At 31.6% G+C, this 16,537-nt stretch overlaps 2 protein-coding genes across 3 annotated transcripts in view; one reads left to right on the top strand and one right to left on the bottom strand.

Annotated features, from left to right (window-relative positions):
- The first annotated feature begins 1,060 nt into the window (after positions 1-1,060).
- On the top strand, positions 1,061-9,296 carry LOC139514369 (AP-4 complex subunit sigma-1-like). The gene is made up of 6 exons (XM_071303499.1): positions 1,061-1,074; positions 3,183-3,325; positions 4,613-4,699; positions 5,010-5,078; positions 7,287-7,298; positions 8,169-9,296. Exons 2-6 carry the CDS (start codon positions 3,191-3,193, stop codon positions 8,292-8,294), a joined length of 429 nt encoding a protein of 142 aa, XP_071159600.1. The 5' UTR covers positions 1,061-1,074; positions 3,183-3,190; the 3' UTR covers positions 8,295-9,296.
- A 2,839-nt stretch (positions 9,297-12,135) lies between these two features.
- The window catches only part of LOC139514365 (E3 ubiquitin-protein ligase UBR2-like), a 61,347-nt gene continuing 56,945 nt past the window's right edge, over positions 12,136-16,537 (bottom strand). For both annotated transcript variants that reach the window (XM_071303486.1, XM_071303485.1), the window contains exon 47: positions 12,136-14,312. In XM_071303486.1, the coding sequence (XP_071159587.1) occupies positions 14,171-14,312 (142 nt within the window). In that variant the 3' untranslated portion in view covers positions 12,136-14,170. The remainder of the gene's footprint in view (positions 14,313-16,537) is intronic.

Genomic DNA, 16,537 nt, shown 5'->3' with positions numbered 1-16,537 from the left:
AAAGGAAATCTGGTAGATTGAAAAAATTCTTTACCCCACCCGAAAAAGCTTCTGCAGACCAAATTCTCATTCATAACAGATCATAACAGTACTTTTTAACCGGATTTTTGTGACAAAAATGTCGGTTATTGATTTGAGGATGCTCGGCGGGCGGCCGGGCGGTCGGGCGGTCGGGCAGTCGGGCGGCCGGGTGGTCGGGCGGGCGGCAATCAAATGTTGTCCGTGCATTAACTCATGAACCGTTCAGCCAAAGCTTTTAAAATTTTAATATGTTGTTACTGACATCTAAATGAAGGTCAAGTTCAATAATGGCGATTTTGACTTTTACGGTTCAGGAGTTATGGTTCTTGAAAGATTGAAAAATGGAGTTTTCAGTCCTGTCCGTGCATTTACGCATGAACTGTTCTACCAAAGCTTCCCAAATTTAAATATGTTGTTACTGATGACAAAATGGAGGTCAAGTTAAATAATGACGATTTTGACTTTTACCGTTCAGGAGTTATGGTTCTTGAAAGATTGAAAAATGGAGTTTCCATTTGTGTCCGTGCATTTATGCATGAACTGTTCTACCAAAGCTTCCCAAATTTTAATATGTTGTAACTGATGACAAAATAGAAGTCAAGTTAAATAATGACGATTTTGACCTTTACCGTTCAGGAGTTATGGTTCTTGAAAGATTGAAAAATGGTGTTTCCAGTTGTGTCCGTGCATTTTCTCATGAACCATTCAACCAAAGCTTTTGAAATTTTTATATGTTGTTACTGATGACAAAATAGAGGTCAAGTTCAATAATGACGATTCTGACTTTTACCGTTCAGGCGTTATGGTTCTTGAAAGATTGTAAAATGGCGTTTCCATTCACGTTGTTGCATTTACTCATGAACCATTCAATCTAAGCTTTTCAAATTTTAATATGTTGATACTGATGACAAAATGGAGGTCAAATTTGATATTGACGATTTTCACTTTCACCACTCATCAGTAATGGTTCTTGTGATATTGCCAGGACACAAATAAATATTAATAAATCCGGTTTGCTGTCGTTGTGACAGCCTCTTGTTATTGAATACACACGTATGCTGTGAAATAAGATACAAAATTAGATTTTTTTGTATTTAATCAACCCTGAACAGCAGGGGCCAGAGTATAAGTTATAAAATCAATAATTATCAAATGATTCATGAATGAAAATATTATACAGACATCAAAATTGGTAAATAGTGTACAATAATTATCAATGATTCATGAATGAAAATATTATACAGAGACATAAAAATTTGTAAATATTGTTACTTATCATAAGTTACATAAATGAAACAATAGTATAAACTTGAAAAAAGAATGAAAGAGTGCAAAAGGCTTCTTATTTCAAGAATTTAGCTATATTATGCATGATGATGGAATCACTTGATGCAGACAAGGATTTAAAGATCTTACTATACATAACCATTTATTGTCAATGCTTTAGTGCTAATAAAGTTATCTTATCTATACAAATCCTTGGTATAGATCACATCTCCCTTTTAAAACTAATTGGGGGGGAATCATAAAGTGACAATTTTTAAGTTCTTTTTAAAGGCTTTAATTAGTCGCGCTGGAATGTTTGGAAAAGATGTCATTAAACAATACTCTTTTAAAATGTGACTATATAATAACCATTGTGATATAGGATATGGATAGGAATTGACAAATGTGAATTATAGATTCCTGTAGTCATATTTTCAGTCATATGGGTTCAGTTTTTAACTCTTATTCTTAATTTCTGATTTCATTCATGCTTGGATATACTGTCATATATATTTTGTAAGAGAGAAAGATTCCTATTGATTTGAAGGTCATCAGGTCAAAGGTCAAGGTCTTGTTTACTACAAATTAATAGACAGATTTCTGCTGACAAGTGGTTTCCTCATCCTTAATCAAATACTACACATGGAATTGCAACCTTACTTGCACATATAATGGGCACATATCATGAGAGGAAGATATTAAATTTATTATTTTTTATGTTGCTGTGTCTAAGGTCAAGGTCAAAATTGTTTAAATAGGCATATGCATTTGTGAAAAGTGTTTTGAGGAGGCTCAATCAAATATAACTAAAGCAATTGCAATCATAATTGGAATCAAATTACAACTACCTCATGCAAAGTTGACCTTAGATGACTGGATATATTGTTTATAATACATGTAGTCCTTTTAAGTCATACAGCTCTTTACATGATAAGGTACATCCTTGGTATTCACAATTTCGGGTATGAGTGTCCCTGATAAAGATAAATCCAGTAAAGCACTTGAAATGTACAAAATTAATAAAGTTTGATTTTCATTCTATAAATATGGTCACAGATAATAAGAGGAAAATCACTGTTAATTTCAAAGTTACTTGATTAGAAAAAAGTTATTTTGTGAATGACAGTACACATATTTGTTTAGGAGCCAGCTGAAGCCTGCCTGCAGGTGCAGGATTTTCTTGCTGCGATAAAGACCCATTGGTGGCCTTGTGGTTTTTTTCTGCTCTTTGGTCGGGTTGTTGTCTCTTTGATACACAATCCTGGTTTCTCAACTTTATTAATAAATAATCTAAAGACATGAAATATTATTTTAATAGGTAAGAAATTTAACTTTTCATGATCTAAAGGAGTGGGTTATATCATTATTTCTATCCCAAAATGATAATCTCACATCATTAGCTAAATTTTAATTGTTTATGACATTGATAGCAAATGACAACAAACTGATGTATGCTTTATAAAACAGTATTAAGTTAACCAAGAATGCATTGATTCTAAAGATATGCCATCTTAGCCTTAAATGTGAGCGTGAGAATGGGCAAAAAAAAACCATCCAGAAAACAAATTTATGGAGCTATTGATAATGTCTGATCTTGTCACTCTTTATTGACTTTAACGTTTAGAATTTACCTTTGAAGTTTGTTATTTTTGTTATACTTTTATACATGAATTTTCTTTTTGATATGTTGTTGTCTGTCTGTATGCCTTTAAAAAATGGTTTTTGGTTGTTCCCTTGATGTCTGAAAACCCTTCTTTTAGCGCTTACGCCTTCACTTAAGAGTATGTTTTAGTTGTCTGTCTGTTGTATACATAAAACATTTCTAAAAATGTTAAGTATAAAGTTTATTTCTAAATAATTATGGTGAAATTTTAATTTAGTTTTATTATTTTTAGGTGCAATTATGATAAAGTTCATTTTCCTTTTCAACAAAATTGGAAAACCAAGAATTGTTAGATTTTATGACAATCCTCTAGAATCCCAAAGAATAACAGTTCAAAAAGAGGTTTCTAATGTTTGCTTAGCGCATTCAAAACAGGTACAGTACCGTTTTGCTTCAATACATTAATAAAGTTTCAAAATGAATGCTATATCACATGTATATACAAGTTTAAATAGATAAAGAAAGATGTGGTATGAGTGCCAATGAGACAACTCTCCATCCAAATAACAATTTATAAAAGTAAATCATTATGTCTGCATTTGAGTCCTTGTTTAAATAAACACTGTCTCCCATAAAAAAATGTTTGATCTTGTTAACACATCTTGCTGATATTTATGGAAAATAAATTAGTCACAATGCTTGTTTTAATAGAAAAAAATCTTGATTGTTTTGTGTTGAACCAGGTTTCAATTGAAGTAATGTGTACATAGTTTGGTTAAAGGGACACTAGCTACGAGATATATAAAAAATCTAAAGTTTGATTTTTTTCTGTTCAATCAATAATAAAAGTGAAATAGTGAAATAACAATTTGCTTTTTGCAGCCAAAAAGGTTCCATTTTGTCAAATTACGCTAAGAAACATTGATAATTAGTTATTCACTTGCAAGTGAATGATTTGACCTCTTTAAATCCTTATTCATGTGAACTTCAATTTAACCCCTAGCTAGATGCATGCATTGTACGTGTACTTGTTATTTAAAGAAAAAGAATGTCAACAATGAAAGTGAAACTACGGTTAATCATTTGATTACATAAAATCATTCTCATACGATTAAAAACAATGAGAAACATCAATTTTTATTCTATAAAATCAAATCAAACAGACCTATAAAAATCTAATTGCACGTACTGGTTTAATCTATTCATATCTTTATTTATGTTTACATCGCTTGTATGTTCATCTGAGGTCAAATCGATATTTAATTAGATGGCGTCTGGACTAAAATACACACGAAACGAACCTATATATTATCTACCACATGCTCTGAAAACTGTTTATTTTAGACTTTTGATAGTTTGTATAAATGTTTTACATTGTTATAAATCAAATATGAGAATTTGACTCAAATCGGTGACCATGAATTTGACAGCTAGTGCCCCCTTAAGCTAAATCTTTATTTCAGTAAATTTATAAAAACCCAAAAAGGATACTGGATGTTTTACAGGCATCAGACTACATTTACTCAATGTACTTTTTCAAGGACAATAAAAAATGTGTATCTTAAAAAAGTAAATAAAAGGATATGACATCAAAAGGATTTTTTGAGACATAAGAAATCTAGGAGCCATTTTCAAAATGAATTATTTCTGTAATAATGATGAAAAGGAAATACAAAAAGGCAAGATATTAATACACTTAAACATCAAAATATCCATTTCCAGGAAGGAATACTAGATTATAAAGATTACACTTTAGTATACCGTCACTATGGTAACTTGGTTTTTGCTGCAGGAATTACAGAAGATGAGGTAACGTAACTGTTAGAATTGTTCTTTAGAATTGAAATCTGTTATGGAAATTAGATTATAGTTGGTAATTACCTTTTAGATTATTTGCATGATGACATTGTTATTACTAAACGTTTGTACATTTTTTGATAATGTGAAATGCTTAAGTTATATTTTAATTGAAGATAGCTTTTGTCATGAATGTTATATTATCATATTAGGTTATTTAATTCCTAGTTTTTTTGTTACATTGTATTATTTTTAATGAATAATTTTGGTTCATTTTAAATTTTTGTTCATTGCAATATAACAATTATACATTATGCTGTAGAATGAACTGGCAGTCCTTGAATTACTACACAATTTGGTGGAAACATTGATGAAGTATTTAAATAAAGTGGTAAGTTGCATTGTACACAGAAAAAATTAACATTTCTAAAAATGATTTCATAAAAATAGAGACATTACCATTATGAAAGTGTTTATAACTCAATATGAATGGAAGATATATTAAAGACAAAGTTTTGCTTGAATTAGCAAGTTTTTAAGGTCATGTATTCAAGAATCTCATTATATCAGTATATAAGAAATTACATCCATTAGATGATCTCAAGATATAAATTTGTCTCTAATGATACATTTGAACTTTTTCTTAATATTTGCCTTAGGCCTTCAAAGATCCTGCATTAATATTTCAATCAGCAAATATTGCCAAAAGCCTCATTTAAATATCTTCTTTTTAAATATTTGGATGTGGGCAAAACTTATTACCACAAAAATTTTGGTAAAGATGTCTTGTGTCTTGTTCAAAGATGTTGATATTTGCGAATAATAAGAAATAGAAATAATAAGATGTGGAAGGAATGCCAATGTAAGACTTTTTCTTATATAATATATTTATACCCCACGCAACGAAGTTGCGCAGGGTATAATGTTTTTGACCCGTCCGTCCGTCCGTCAGTCCGTCCGTCAGTCCTGTTTCTTGTCATCGCAACTCCTCTCAAACCACACAACAGAATTTCACGAAACCTTTTCAGATAATAAGGACATACTATGTAGTTGTGCATATCGACGGGAAATTGCGATTCAATTTTTTTTCTAGGAGTTACACCCCTTTGAACTTATTTACTTTAATGTACTACTGCAACAGTTTGTCATCGCAACTCCTCTGAAACCACACAACAGAATTTCACGAAACCTTTTCAGATAATAAGGACATACTATGTAGTTGTGCATATCGACGGGAAATTGCGATTCAATTTTTTTTCTAGGAGTTACGCCCCTTTGAACTTATTTACTTTAATGTACTACTGCAACAGTTTGTCATCGCAACTCCTCTCAAACCACACAACAGAATTTCACGAAACCTTTTCAGATAATAAGGACATACTATGTAGTTGTGCATATCGACGGGAAATTGCGATTCAATTTTTTTTCTAGGAGTTACGCCCCTTTGAACTTATTTACTTTAATGTACTACTGTAACAGTTTGTCATCGCAACTCCTCTCAAACCACACAACAGAATTTCACAAAACCTTTTCAGATAATAAGGACATACTATGTAGTTGTGCATATCGACGGGAAATTGCGATTCAATTTTTTTTCTAGGAGTTACGCCCCTTTGAACTTATTTGCTTTAATGTACTACTGCAACAGTTTGTCATCGCAACTCCTCTGAAACCACACAACAGAATTTCACGAAACTTTTTCAGATAATAAGGACATACTATGTAGTTGTGCATATTGACGGGAAATTGCAATTCAATTTTTTTTCTAGGAGTTACGCCCCTTTGAACTTATTTACTTTAATGTACTACTGCAACAGTTTGTCATCGCAACTCCTCTGAAACCACACAACAGAGTTTCATGAAACCTTTTCAGATAATAAGTACATACTATGTAGATGTGCATATCGACAGGAAATCACGATTCAATTTTTTTTCTAGGAGTTACACCTCTTTGAACTTATTTGCTTTAAGGTACTACTTCAACAGTTTGTCATCGCAACTCCATTGAAACTACATAACAGAATTTCATGAAACTTTGTAGATAATAAGGACATACTACGTAGATGTACATATCGACAGGAAATCACGATTCAATTTTTTTTCTAGGAGTTACACCTCTTTGAACTTAATTTGCTTTAAGGTACTACTTCAACAGTTTGTCATCTCAACTCCTCTGAAACCACACAACAGAATTTCATGAAACTTTGTAGATAATAAGGACATACTACGTAGATGTGCATATCAACAGGAAATTACGATTCAATTTTTTTCTAGGAGTTATGCCCCTTTGAACTTATTTGCTTCAATGTACTTCTGCAACAGTTTGTCATCTCAACCCCTCTGAAAACACACAATAGAATTTCATGAAATTTTGTAGATAATAATTAAGGACATACTATGTAGATGTGTATATTGACAGGAAATTATTATTCAGTATTTTTTCTTATACAATTATTTTTCCTTAAACTTATTTAATTTCTCCAATGACAATATGGGGACGTGGGGTATGTGAGCGTGCTCACTAAGGTTCTTTAATTATTTATCTTTAAATCATAGATACATGTATATAATTAACTTGATGATTACTTTGTAATTTCAGTCAGAAGCTGATGTATCCTTTGACAGACTTGTATGATAGAAGTTTACTGAATAAGACAGTTAGTCTACACTCAGGGGTTCAAAGGACAAGGTTCACTTATGACCCAAAATGGCCTAAATTATCAACTTTATCATAAAACACTAAAAAGTTTACAATTTGGTTCATAAATGGGTCTATTTCAAAAGCCTTAATGCTGAATAAATCAGTTCTTTTAATAGAAGGACATAATATTCTCCTAATTAGGCCCATTTTGGACAATTTGTCAAAATATGATGATTTTTTGCAATTTTCAGACCTAAAAGGTGTAGGAAAAACTTGAATGCAACATACAATCCAAAATGTTTTGTAACCAAAAGATTCCAATTTCAATATATAATTCATCAATATAAAAACGTTTTGAATCGTGGATGGTGGCCAAGGTTAATTACGCCAAAACAATTAAATTTTTTTTAAAAATCAACCAAAATTGACCGAAAATACAAATAATAAAATAAAGTTTTTTACTTTTAAATTATAGATCTTACAAAAGATAATACTTAAGCTTTAGATTAAAAAACAAGATCATATATGTCACCTCAGTGGTGTCAAATTTTACTTGACATCATCTTACAACAACAATATTGCTAAGGACAATTTAAACAAAAAATGTTAAGGTTGCACCGTGCACAATATAAGAGATAAAACAGTCTCCTTTAACCATTTAAGCCCACAACAAAAATACCATCTTAACTCATCTATTTTTGAACAAATTGCTAGTTAAAATTACTATAAGAAGATTATGGGTGTTCTGTTATGAGAAAAGAAATTTATGCTAATGATAAATTAGCTTGAAAATGGCAACCAGTGGTAATATTATTTATAATCCTTAACGTTTATAAACAGATTATATTAAATATGGACAAAGTTCATATGATTCTAGATGAGATGATTATAGAAGGATACATTTCAGAAACTAATCAAAGTAGAATTCTAGCTCCTCTACAATTATTGGATACAGTTAGGAAATAATCAAAGTAGAATTCTAGCTCCTCTACAATTATTGGATACAGTTAGGAAATAATCAATAAGTTTATAGGAACATATCTCTGAATGCAGGAAGCTAAACAGAACTTTGGTTCATCTGTATTTGAGCTGACATGGGGAAAAACAAGATGGGTGCACATGCATATAAGTCTCAAAATGCAAAATGTGAAACCTCTGTTAATTCTGATGGAGTGACTTAATGTGAAGCAAGGAAATAAGAACCATTTGAGCTAATAAGAATTGAAACATCATTGAAAGCAGAAAGTTGACCTTAAGTTTTATTAATATCATAGCTGCTTAACATCCGATATAAACAAATGAAGAATCATTTAAAAACATCTCTGAAAAGTTTTAACTATGATCATGATTTTGCTGAAGTTGCAAATGAGAAACTTGAAACAAAGAATAAACTAGTAAATAAGTATGCATTAGAATTTAACTTCCACTTAAAAAATTGGAAATTATTAAAAGGCACAGTAGATGTCAACAAACAGTTATAGTGGAAATATTCTTGAAAACAGCAAAAATAAAGCTTGAATTTTGCTCTACTGTTGTTTGATACCACACAATATAACAAGGATATAAAGAAATAGTGTACATACACAGCTAGTAAAGAAAAAGCAGGCATGGATAAAAAATATCTCGGAAAGCAGTAATCTAATTTAGACTTTAGTACTCTTGGACACTAAGAAGTTTAAAGATACATGTACCTTTATAGATTTATATACAGATATAAAACCAACTTTAGCTACTTGAAGTATTTTAATTGCTGGATGGTGCAGGGAAATATGGAGATGAAATAAGTGTAAAAAAGACTGCATCTTCTGCTCAGGGACAAAAATATTTTTTCTAAAATTTCCATTGAAGTAATCGAGTTTGAAATTAGTCTTTCTTGTTCTAGTCTCAGTTTTTCCAATGTATTCGGGTTTATAAAGAACAAGAAATGTATTCTGTTTTATTTTCATTAAAAAGTTTTTATCAAGAGAATGATGTCTGGCATGTCTGGTGTTACATTTTTTAACACTTGTAAACCTACATAAGATTTTAGAAGCTGAGAATGTTTTTCTTTTTCTTTGGTTATGTATTGTTGAAAATAATTAGCACATTATGCTGACATTTATCAACATTTGATCATATCTTCAGATTTTGAGTGTTAATACATCAACACTAAGAACAAATAAATTTAAATTAATATTAAAGGTCAGTTTCAGGATTCCAGTATATTACACAAAATTTACAAAATGCAAATAATATCACCAAAACCATTACATGACTCCTTGTAAGCCTAATTCTTGCCATTCAATTCTCAATGTTGAATAGTTTTTGAGTCTTTGCCTTTTATCTTAAAAAATAAAATAGATAAGTGGAAACTATAAGCAGGAAAAATTATCAGCTTTAATACAAGATCAACTGAAAAATACTTTCGACCAAAATAAGTGGATGCCTCCTTCTATTGCATTTAAATATGAAAACATGGAGATGTGGTATGATTGCCAATGAGACAACATCCACCTCAGTTTTAATGAAGTGGATGTAAGAACTGCGAGGCAATATTACTGTTTGGCCTTCAACAATGAGAAAAAAAAACCATACTGTTTATGCTGTCTATAAAATGCTTTGACATTAAAAATATGAAATGATTCAATTGATAAAACTAACAGCCTAATTTATAACAAAACAATTAATGAAAAACAAATATGACTCATACAAACATAAACCAATGACAACCACTGAACTACAGGCTCCAAGGAATGTGGCTATGTTAAACATGTTTAAAGACAATAACTTGAGTACAGTTATAAGTCTATGTATCTCTATTGAATTTTACCATAAGGTTCCATATCCAAAATAAGGAAGGTTGGGATTAATTTTTAGGGTTTTGGCGACCATAGGTTAATTAATCAAAGAGGGATAGATTTCTCTTTGAAGAAATTTAAAAGTGAATAAACTGCACAGAGAACAATAGCTATTGTATTTTTTCAATGGGGCAACAGAATTGCAAAAAGTTTGAATAGATTGAACAACAGTGCACTTGGATATGCTAAAAACTGCTTTTGATATGGGATATTGAAACACAATAGGTCCCAATTTAAAAAAAACATCATTTTTTTAACCACATGCATTCTGTGCCAGAAACCTATGCTGTGTCAAATGTTTCATCACAATCCTAATTCAGAGCTGTATGAAGCTTGAATATAGTCTCCATACTTCTCCCAACTGTTCAGGGTTTGACCTTTGTGGTCTTATCAACCTGCTGCCCTGCAAGGAGCATTTTATTGCTATCATTTGGAAAACTACAACAGATAAGTAAAAAAACTAAAATTATCAGCATTTCAAGATTTATTTTTGAGCAATTAAAGATCTTAGGAACTTCTAGTAATTATACATTGTTGTATATATGTGTATTCACTCAATAAAACATTTGTTGGAAAGTAAATTATTTTGTTTCTAAATTGTTATGACTCATTAGCTAAACAATCGAATTAGATGATCAAATTTGACCTCCATTTTGTCATCAGTAACAACATATTAAAATTTGAAAAGCTTTGCTTGAATGGTTAATGAGTAAATGCAACAACATGACTAGAAACACAATTTTTTCAATCTTTTAAGAACCATAACTCCTGAACAGAAAAAGTGAAAATCGCCATTATTGAACTTGACCTCAATTTTGTCATCAGTAACAACATATTTAAATTTGAAAAGCTTTGGTTGAACGGTTCATGAGTAAATTCAGGGACACAACTGGAAACACCATTTTTCAATCTTTCAAGAACAATAACTCCTGAATGGTAAAAGTCAAAATCGTCATTATTGAAATTGACCTCCATTTTGTTGTCAATAACAACATATTTGAATTTTAAAAGCTTTGGTTGAATGGTTCATGCGTAAATGCACAGACAACATTTGGCTGCTGCCCGCCTGACATCCCCAAATGAATAACCGACATTTTTGTCACAAAAATCCGGTTAGAAATCTTAATAGATTTATTAAAAAATTCACATTCAGAACAATGAACTCGAGGTCTGAAACAATAGACCTCTTTTGAGTTCATCCATCACCAGAAAAAAACTCTTCAATTATACGCGCCTTTGTGACATCATTAACCAGATAGAGGGGCTTGCCTGTATCCCTGCACTATAAACGTTCAAGCGTCTTAGTGATCGTCCTTGTTCAGGATTAACTAGGAATAAAGTTTGTTTAGTAGGTACTTAATCAAAATTCCCTAATGACAGTGGTGCAGATTGTCAATTATGAGAATTTAATTTGCAAAATAATTCTTGTAATAAAGCTTTATAGTTTTTCAACCACTCGCTCAACATTGAAATGGAAGTCACGACACACCTAAACGCACGAGTGACCTTCACTAAAACCAAAGTTGTTGATGGAAATGCATCGAACTGGAAAGTTGTTTATTACACTGAACAAAGAGTTGACCTTTGATAATTAAGCTATTGACATTGCAATTGTTGTGTGAACAATTAAAAGTGTCATCTAGTAAACAATCAGAAATAGACATTGAACTCAAAGACAGAGTAGACAGGATTTGTGATATAGACAACTTCCACTTCAGCTTGGCCTTGTCCTCATAAGTTTACAATGTTGCCAGGCATATTAATTCATTAAGTGCCATACTCGATTTATTTTTCTGTTGGGCTTTATATGTACCTTATTCTTGTGAATTTCATTTATAGAGAGGTCAGATGAAATAAGCACGACATACATGTACACATTTCATTTAGAGAGGTCAGATGAAATAAGTACAACATACATGTACACATTTCATTTAGGGACTTTCAGGCATCATCATGACGAAAACAAAATCTAAATATTACACATTCTTTTATTGATGACAAGACAGATTAATACACACAAGTTTGTACAGAATTCATTTCAAACAACAATATAAATAATAATGAATAACAAAAACAATAAAAGACAGCACTGGCTATAATAACATAAACTTTCCTTTTCAAACAAGTAATGGATTTATATTATAAAATTAAATATCTACTGACAATTATAGTTTTAGCATATCATATCAGTAGAACATTTACCTTTGGAAAGCAGTGATAGGAAAATTTATAATTGGTTTGCATAAAGCATGTGTTAGGTTTCTTGAAAGAACTGTACACTATTTCACCCATCTTTATTTCTGACACTGAAAATTAACTCCACACACTAACATTATCAGCTATGAAATAGAAGGGATGATACAAGTTCAACAATATAAATGATAACAATAATACTATACTTGATATTTCTTGGACCTAACTGCATTTTTTGTTGTTGCTAATTTTATAGTGACATTTTAAAAATTCAAGGGCAATAACTCAAATTATGAGTTGACTGAAGATTTCAGCCATGGCTTATTTGTAAATTTTGTCTTGCTGATCATTTTTGCTATTCTAAGTTTCTATCTTTCTTTTATAGTTTTCAAGATAATAAGAAAAAAAAATTGGGAAAAATCATCATTAAAGGGCAATAACTTAAATAAGGAATCACCAAATGACTCCTGTCATGTTGACTTATTTGTAGATGTCATCTTGCAGATCATTTTTGCTATTTATGTTTTTGTCTATTCTTATTTTTAAGATATCATTAAAAATAAAATACTTTTATGGTAAAACTTCATTGTTAAGGGCAATAACTCTTACAAGAATTCGTCCGACAGTTTTGATGTAGTAATTGGGTGTATCTCATCATTTTGAATAATTCTGTCCTTTTCAGATTTTCTTTGTCTATATAGCAGACAAAAAAATACATTTTAACCCATGTGTTGTATTTTTAGTCATGTCAGCCATGTTAGTCAGCAGGTGGGGGCCATCAGACATATTTTTAAAACTCAATATATGTACCTTATTGATGATTGAGAAATCCAGTCTAGGGAAATGCAAAGAAATCCTTAGAAAAGTAAACACACAACACTTCAGATATTTTCAAAATGAATAAATATGACTTGAAAATGAAAACAATTTAAAAGATATCACCAACAATCCCTCAAATTCAAGCAAATAAAAAAACTGGTACTTTATATACCATAATGCAATGCAATGCAAATACCTGAGAATAACAAGAACAAGTGTGTACAGTAATGATTCATCCGTTCAGCACAACAGTTACCATTGTTAATCAGTTCACAACAAACTGAGATTGGGTTTTCATTGACAGCCTTGGTATGGCAATTGTATTTGTTTCTTCTTATTTCACAAGCTATGTGTTGTAATTAAACATAATGGTAAAAAAACTCTTAGTTATTTGAAATCATCTCATAAGATTTCACAGTTCACACCTCAAGCATGTGAAAGTCTGAGATTCTCTACTAATGTGCATAAAACACATTTTCACCAGTGAATTGAGCCACATCATATTTGAATATAATAATGGTTTCGTAAAAGCAGAAATTTGTTATTTGTCCATATCACAGGAGACACCTGCTTCTAATTAAGGTTATTATCACCTATTTGTACAAAAAACAAATTACTACCAAACAAAATATGGAATAAATACAGTGAAGATAATTATATATACATCAGCTAAAACTCCATAGGGTTAATTCAAGGCTTCTAATTCTATCTAATGAATGTCTTTTATAGTATTACCTGTCTATTTACAATATTGAAAGACTTAATTATTAATCTTAATAATTAAAATCATATGCTTAATAAAGTCCAGATATCACAAAGCTCACCAGGAAGCATGCATACAAACCAACATATACAAAGATGATATGCTTGTGATTTATAATCTATATTATGTCATGACGGTTTTGATCCGTTTTCAAGAAATCCCAGTTGTACATGTTATAAAAATAAAATAAGGTGTAATAAGAAGTAACATTCCAACTAATTTATATTTCATCAAAGATGTTGCCAATCAAAAGTTAATAGGTTTGTATTTGTCTCCAGGCTGTGAGATATAGTCTCTGGTAAACTGTGATTAAACCACAATTTCTGAAGGTTTTTATAGCTGTCTGGACACAGATGTAAAGGATTACCACGTCTGTAAAAATAAAATTAAAAAATATTTAAATATTCTAATTAGTAAAACATGGGAGTGGTTGAAAAACTAGAGGCTCTAAAGAGCCTGTGTCGCTCACCTTGGTTTTTGTGAATATTAAACAAAGGACGTAGATGGATTCATGACAAAATTGTGTTTTGGTGATGGTGATGTGTTTGTTCATCTTACTTTACTGAACATTCTAACTGCTTACAATTATCTCTATCTATAATTAACTTGGCTTAGTAGTTTCAGAGAAGATTTTTGTAAAACCCAACAACAGGTTGTCCGATTCACCTGAAAAATTCAGGGCAGATAGATCTGGACCTGATGAACATTTACCCCATATTTGCTCTAAATGCTTTGGTTTTTTAGTTATAAGCCAAAAACTGAATTTTACCCCTATGTTCTACTTTTAGCCATGGCGGCCATCATGGTAAGTTGACCGGGTCACGCCACACATTTTTAAAACTAAATACCCAAATGATGATTGTGGCCAAGTTTGGTTTAATTTGGCCACGTATTATCAGAGGAGAAGATTTTTGTAAAAGATAACTAAGATTTACAAAAAATTGTTAAAAATTGACTATAAAAGGAAATAACTCCTAAAGGGGTCAACTGACCATTTCGGTCATGTTAACTTATTTGTAAATCTTACTTTGCTGAACATTATTGCTGTTTACAGTTTATCTCTATCTATAATAATATTCAAGATAATAACCAAAAACGGGAAAATTTCCTTAAAATTACCAATTTAGGGGCAGCAACCCAACAACAGGTTGTCCGATTCACCTGAAAAATTCAGGGCAGATAGATCTTGACCTGATGAACATTTTAACCCCATGTCAGATTTGCTCTAAATGCTTTGGTTTTTGAGTTATAAGCCAAAAACTGCATTTTACCCCTATGTTCTATTTTTAGCCGTGGCGTCCATCTTGGTTGGTTGGCGGGGTCACGCCACACAATTTCTAAACTAGATACCCCAATGATGATTATGTCCAAGTTTGGATTAATTTGGCCCAGCAGTTTCAGAGGAAAAGATTTTTGTAAAAGATAACTAAGATCTACAAAAAATGGTTAAAAATTGACTATAAAGGGCAATAACTCTTAAAGGGGTCATTTGACCATTTCCGTCATGTTAACCTATTTGTAAATCTTACTTTGCTGAACATTATTGCTGTTTACAGTTTATCTCTATCTATAATAATATTCAAGATAATAACCAAAAACAGCAAAATTTCCTTAAAATTACCAATTTAGGGGCAGCAACCCAACAACTGGTTGTCTGATTCACCTGAAAAATTCAGGGCAGATAGATCTTGACCTGATGAACATTTTAACCCCATGTCAGATTTGCTCTAAATGCTTTGGTTTTTGAGTTATAAGCCAAAAACTGCATTTTACCCCTATGTTCTATTTTTAGCCGTGGCGTCCATCTTGGTTGGTTGGCGGGGTCACGCCACACAATTTCTAAACTAGATACCCCAATGATGATTATGTCCAAGTTTGGATTAATTTGGCCCAGCAGTTTCAGAGGAAAAGATTTTTGTAAAAGATAACTAAGATCTACAAAAAATGGTTAAAAATTGACTATAAAGGGCAATAACTCTTAAAGGGGTCATTTGACCATTTCCGTCATGTTAACCTATTTGTAAATCTTACTTTGCTGAACATTATTGCTGTTTACAGTTTATCTCTATCTATAATAATATTCAAGATAATAACCAAAAACAGCAAAATTTCCTTAAAATTACCAATTTAGGGGCAGCAACCCAACAACTGGTTGTCTGATTCATCTGAAAATTTCAGGGCAGATAGATCTTGACCTGATGAACATTTTTACCCCATGTCAGATTTGCTCTAAATGCTTTGGTTTTTGAGTTATAAGCCAAAAACTGCATTTTACCCCTATGTTCTATTTTTAGCCGTGGCGGCCATCTTGGTTGGTTGGCGGGGTCACGCCACACAATTTCTAAACTAGATGCCCCAATGATGATTATGGCCAAGTTTGGATTAATTTGGCCCAACAGTTTCAGAGGAGAAGATTTTTGTAAAAGTTAACGACGACGGACGCAGGACGACGGACGACGCCGGACGCCGGACGCCAAGTGATGAGAAAAGCTCACTTGGCCCTTCGGGCCAGGTGAGCTAAAAAAATGGTTAATATGAAAAACTGACTTTGTAGGGCCAGACTTATTGATTTTAACATGTACTGGTAGCACTCTCAT

Source organism: Mytilus edulis, chromosome 3 (assembly GCF_963676685.1).
Source record: "Mytilus edulis chromosome 3, xbMytEdul2.2, whole genome shotgun sequence".
In the NCBI taxonomy this organism is placed as follows: Eukaryota; Metazoa; Mollusca; class Bivalvia; order Mytilida; family Mytilidae; genus Mytilus; species Mytilus edulis.
Note: the sequence above shows the minus strand (reverse complement) of the source record. Positions and strands in the feature narration are given on the sequence as shown.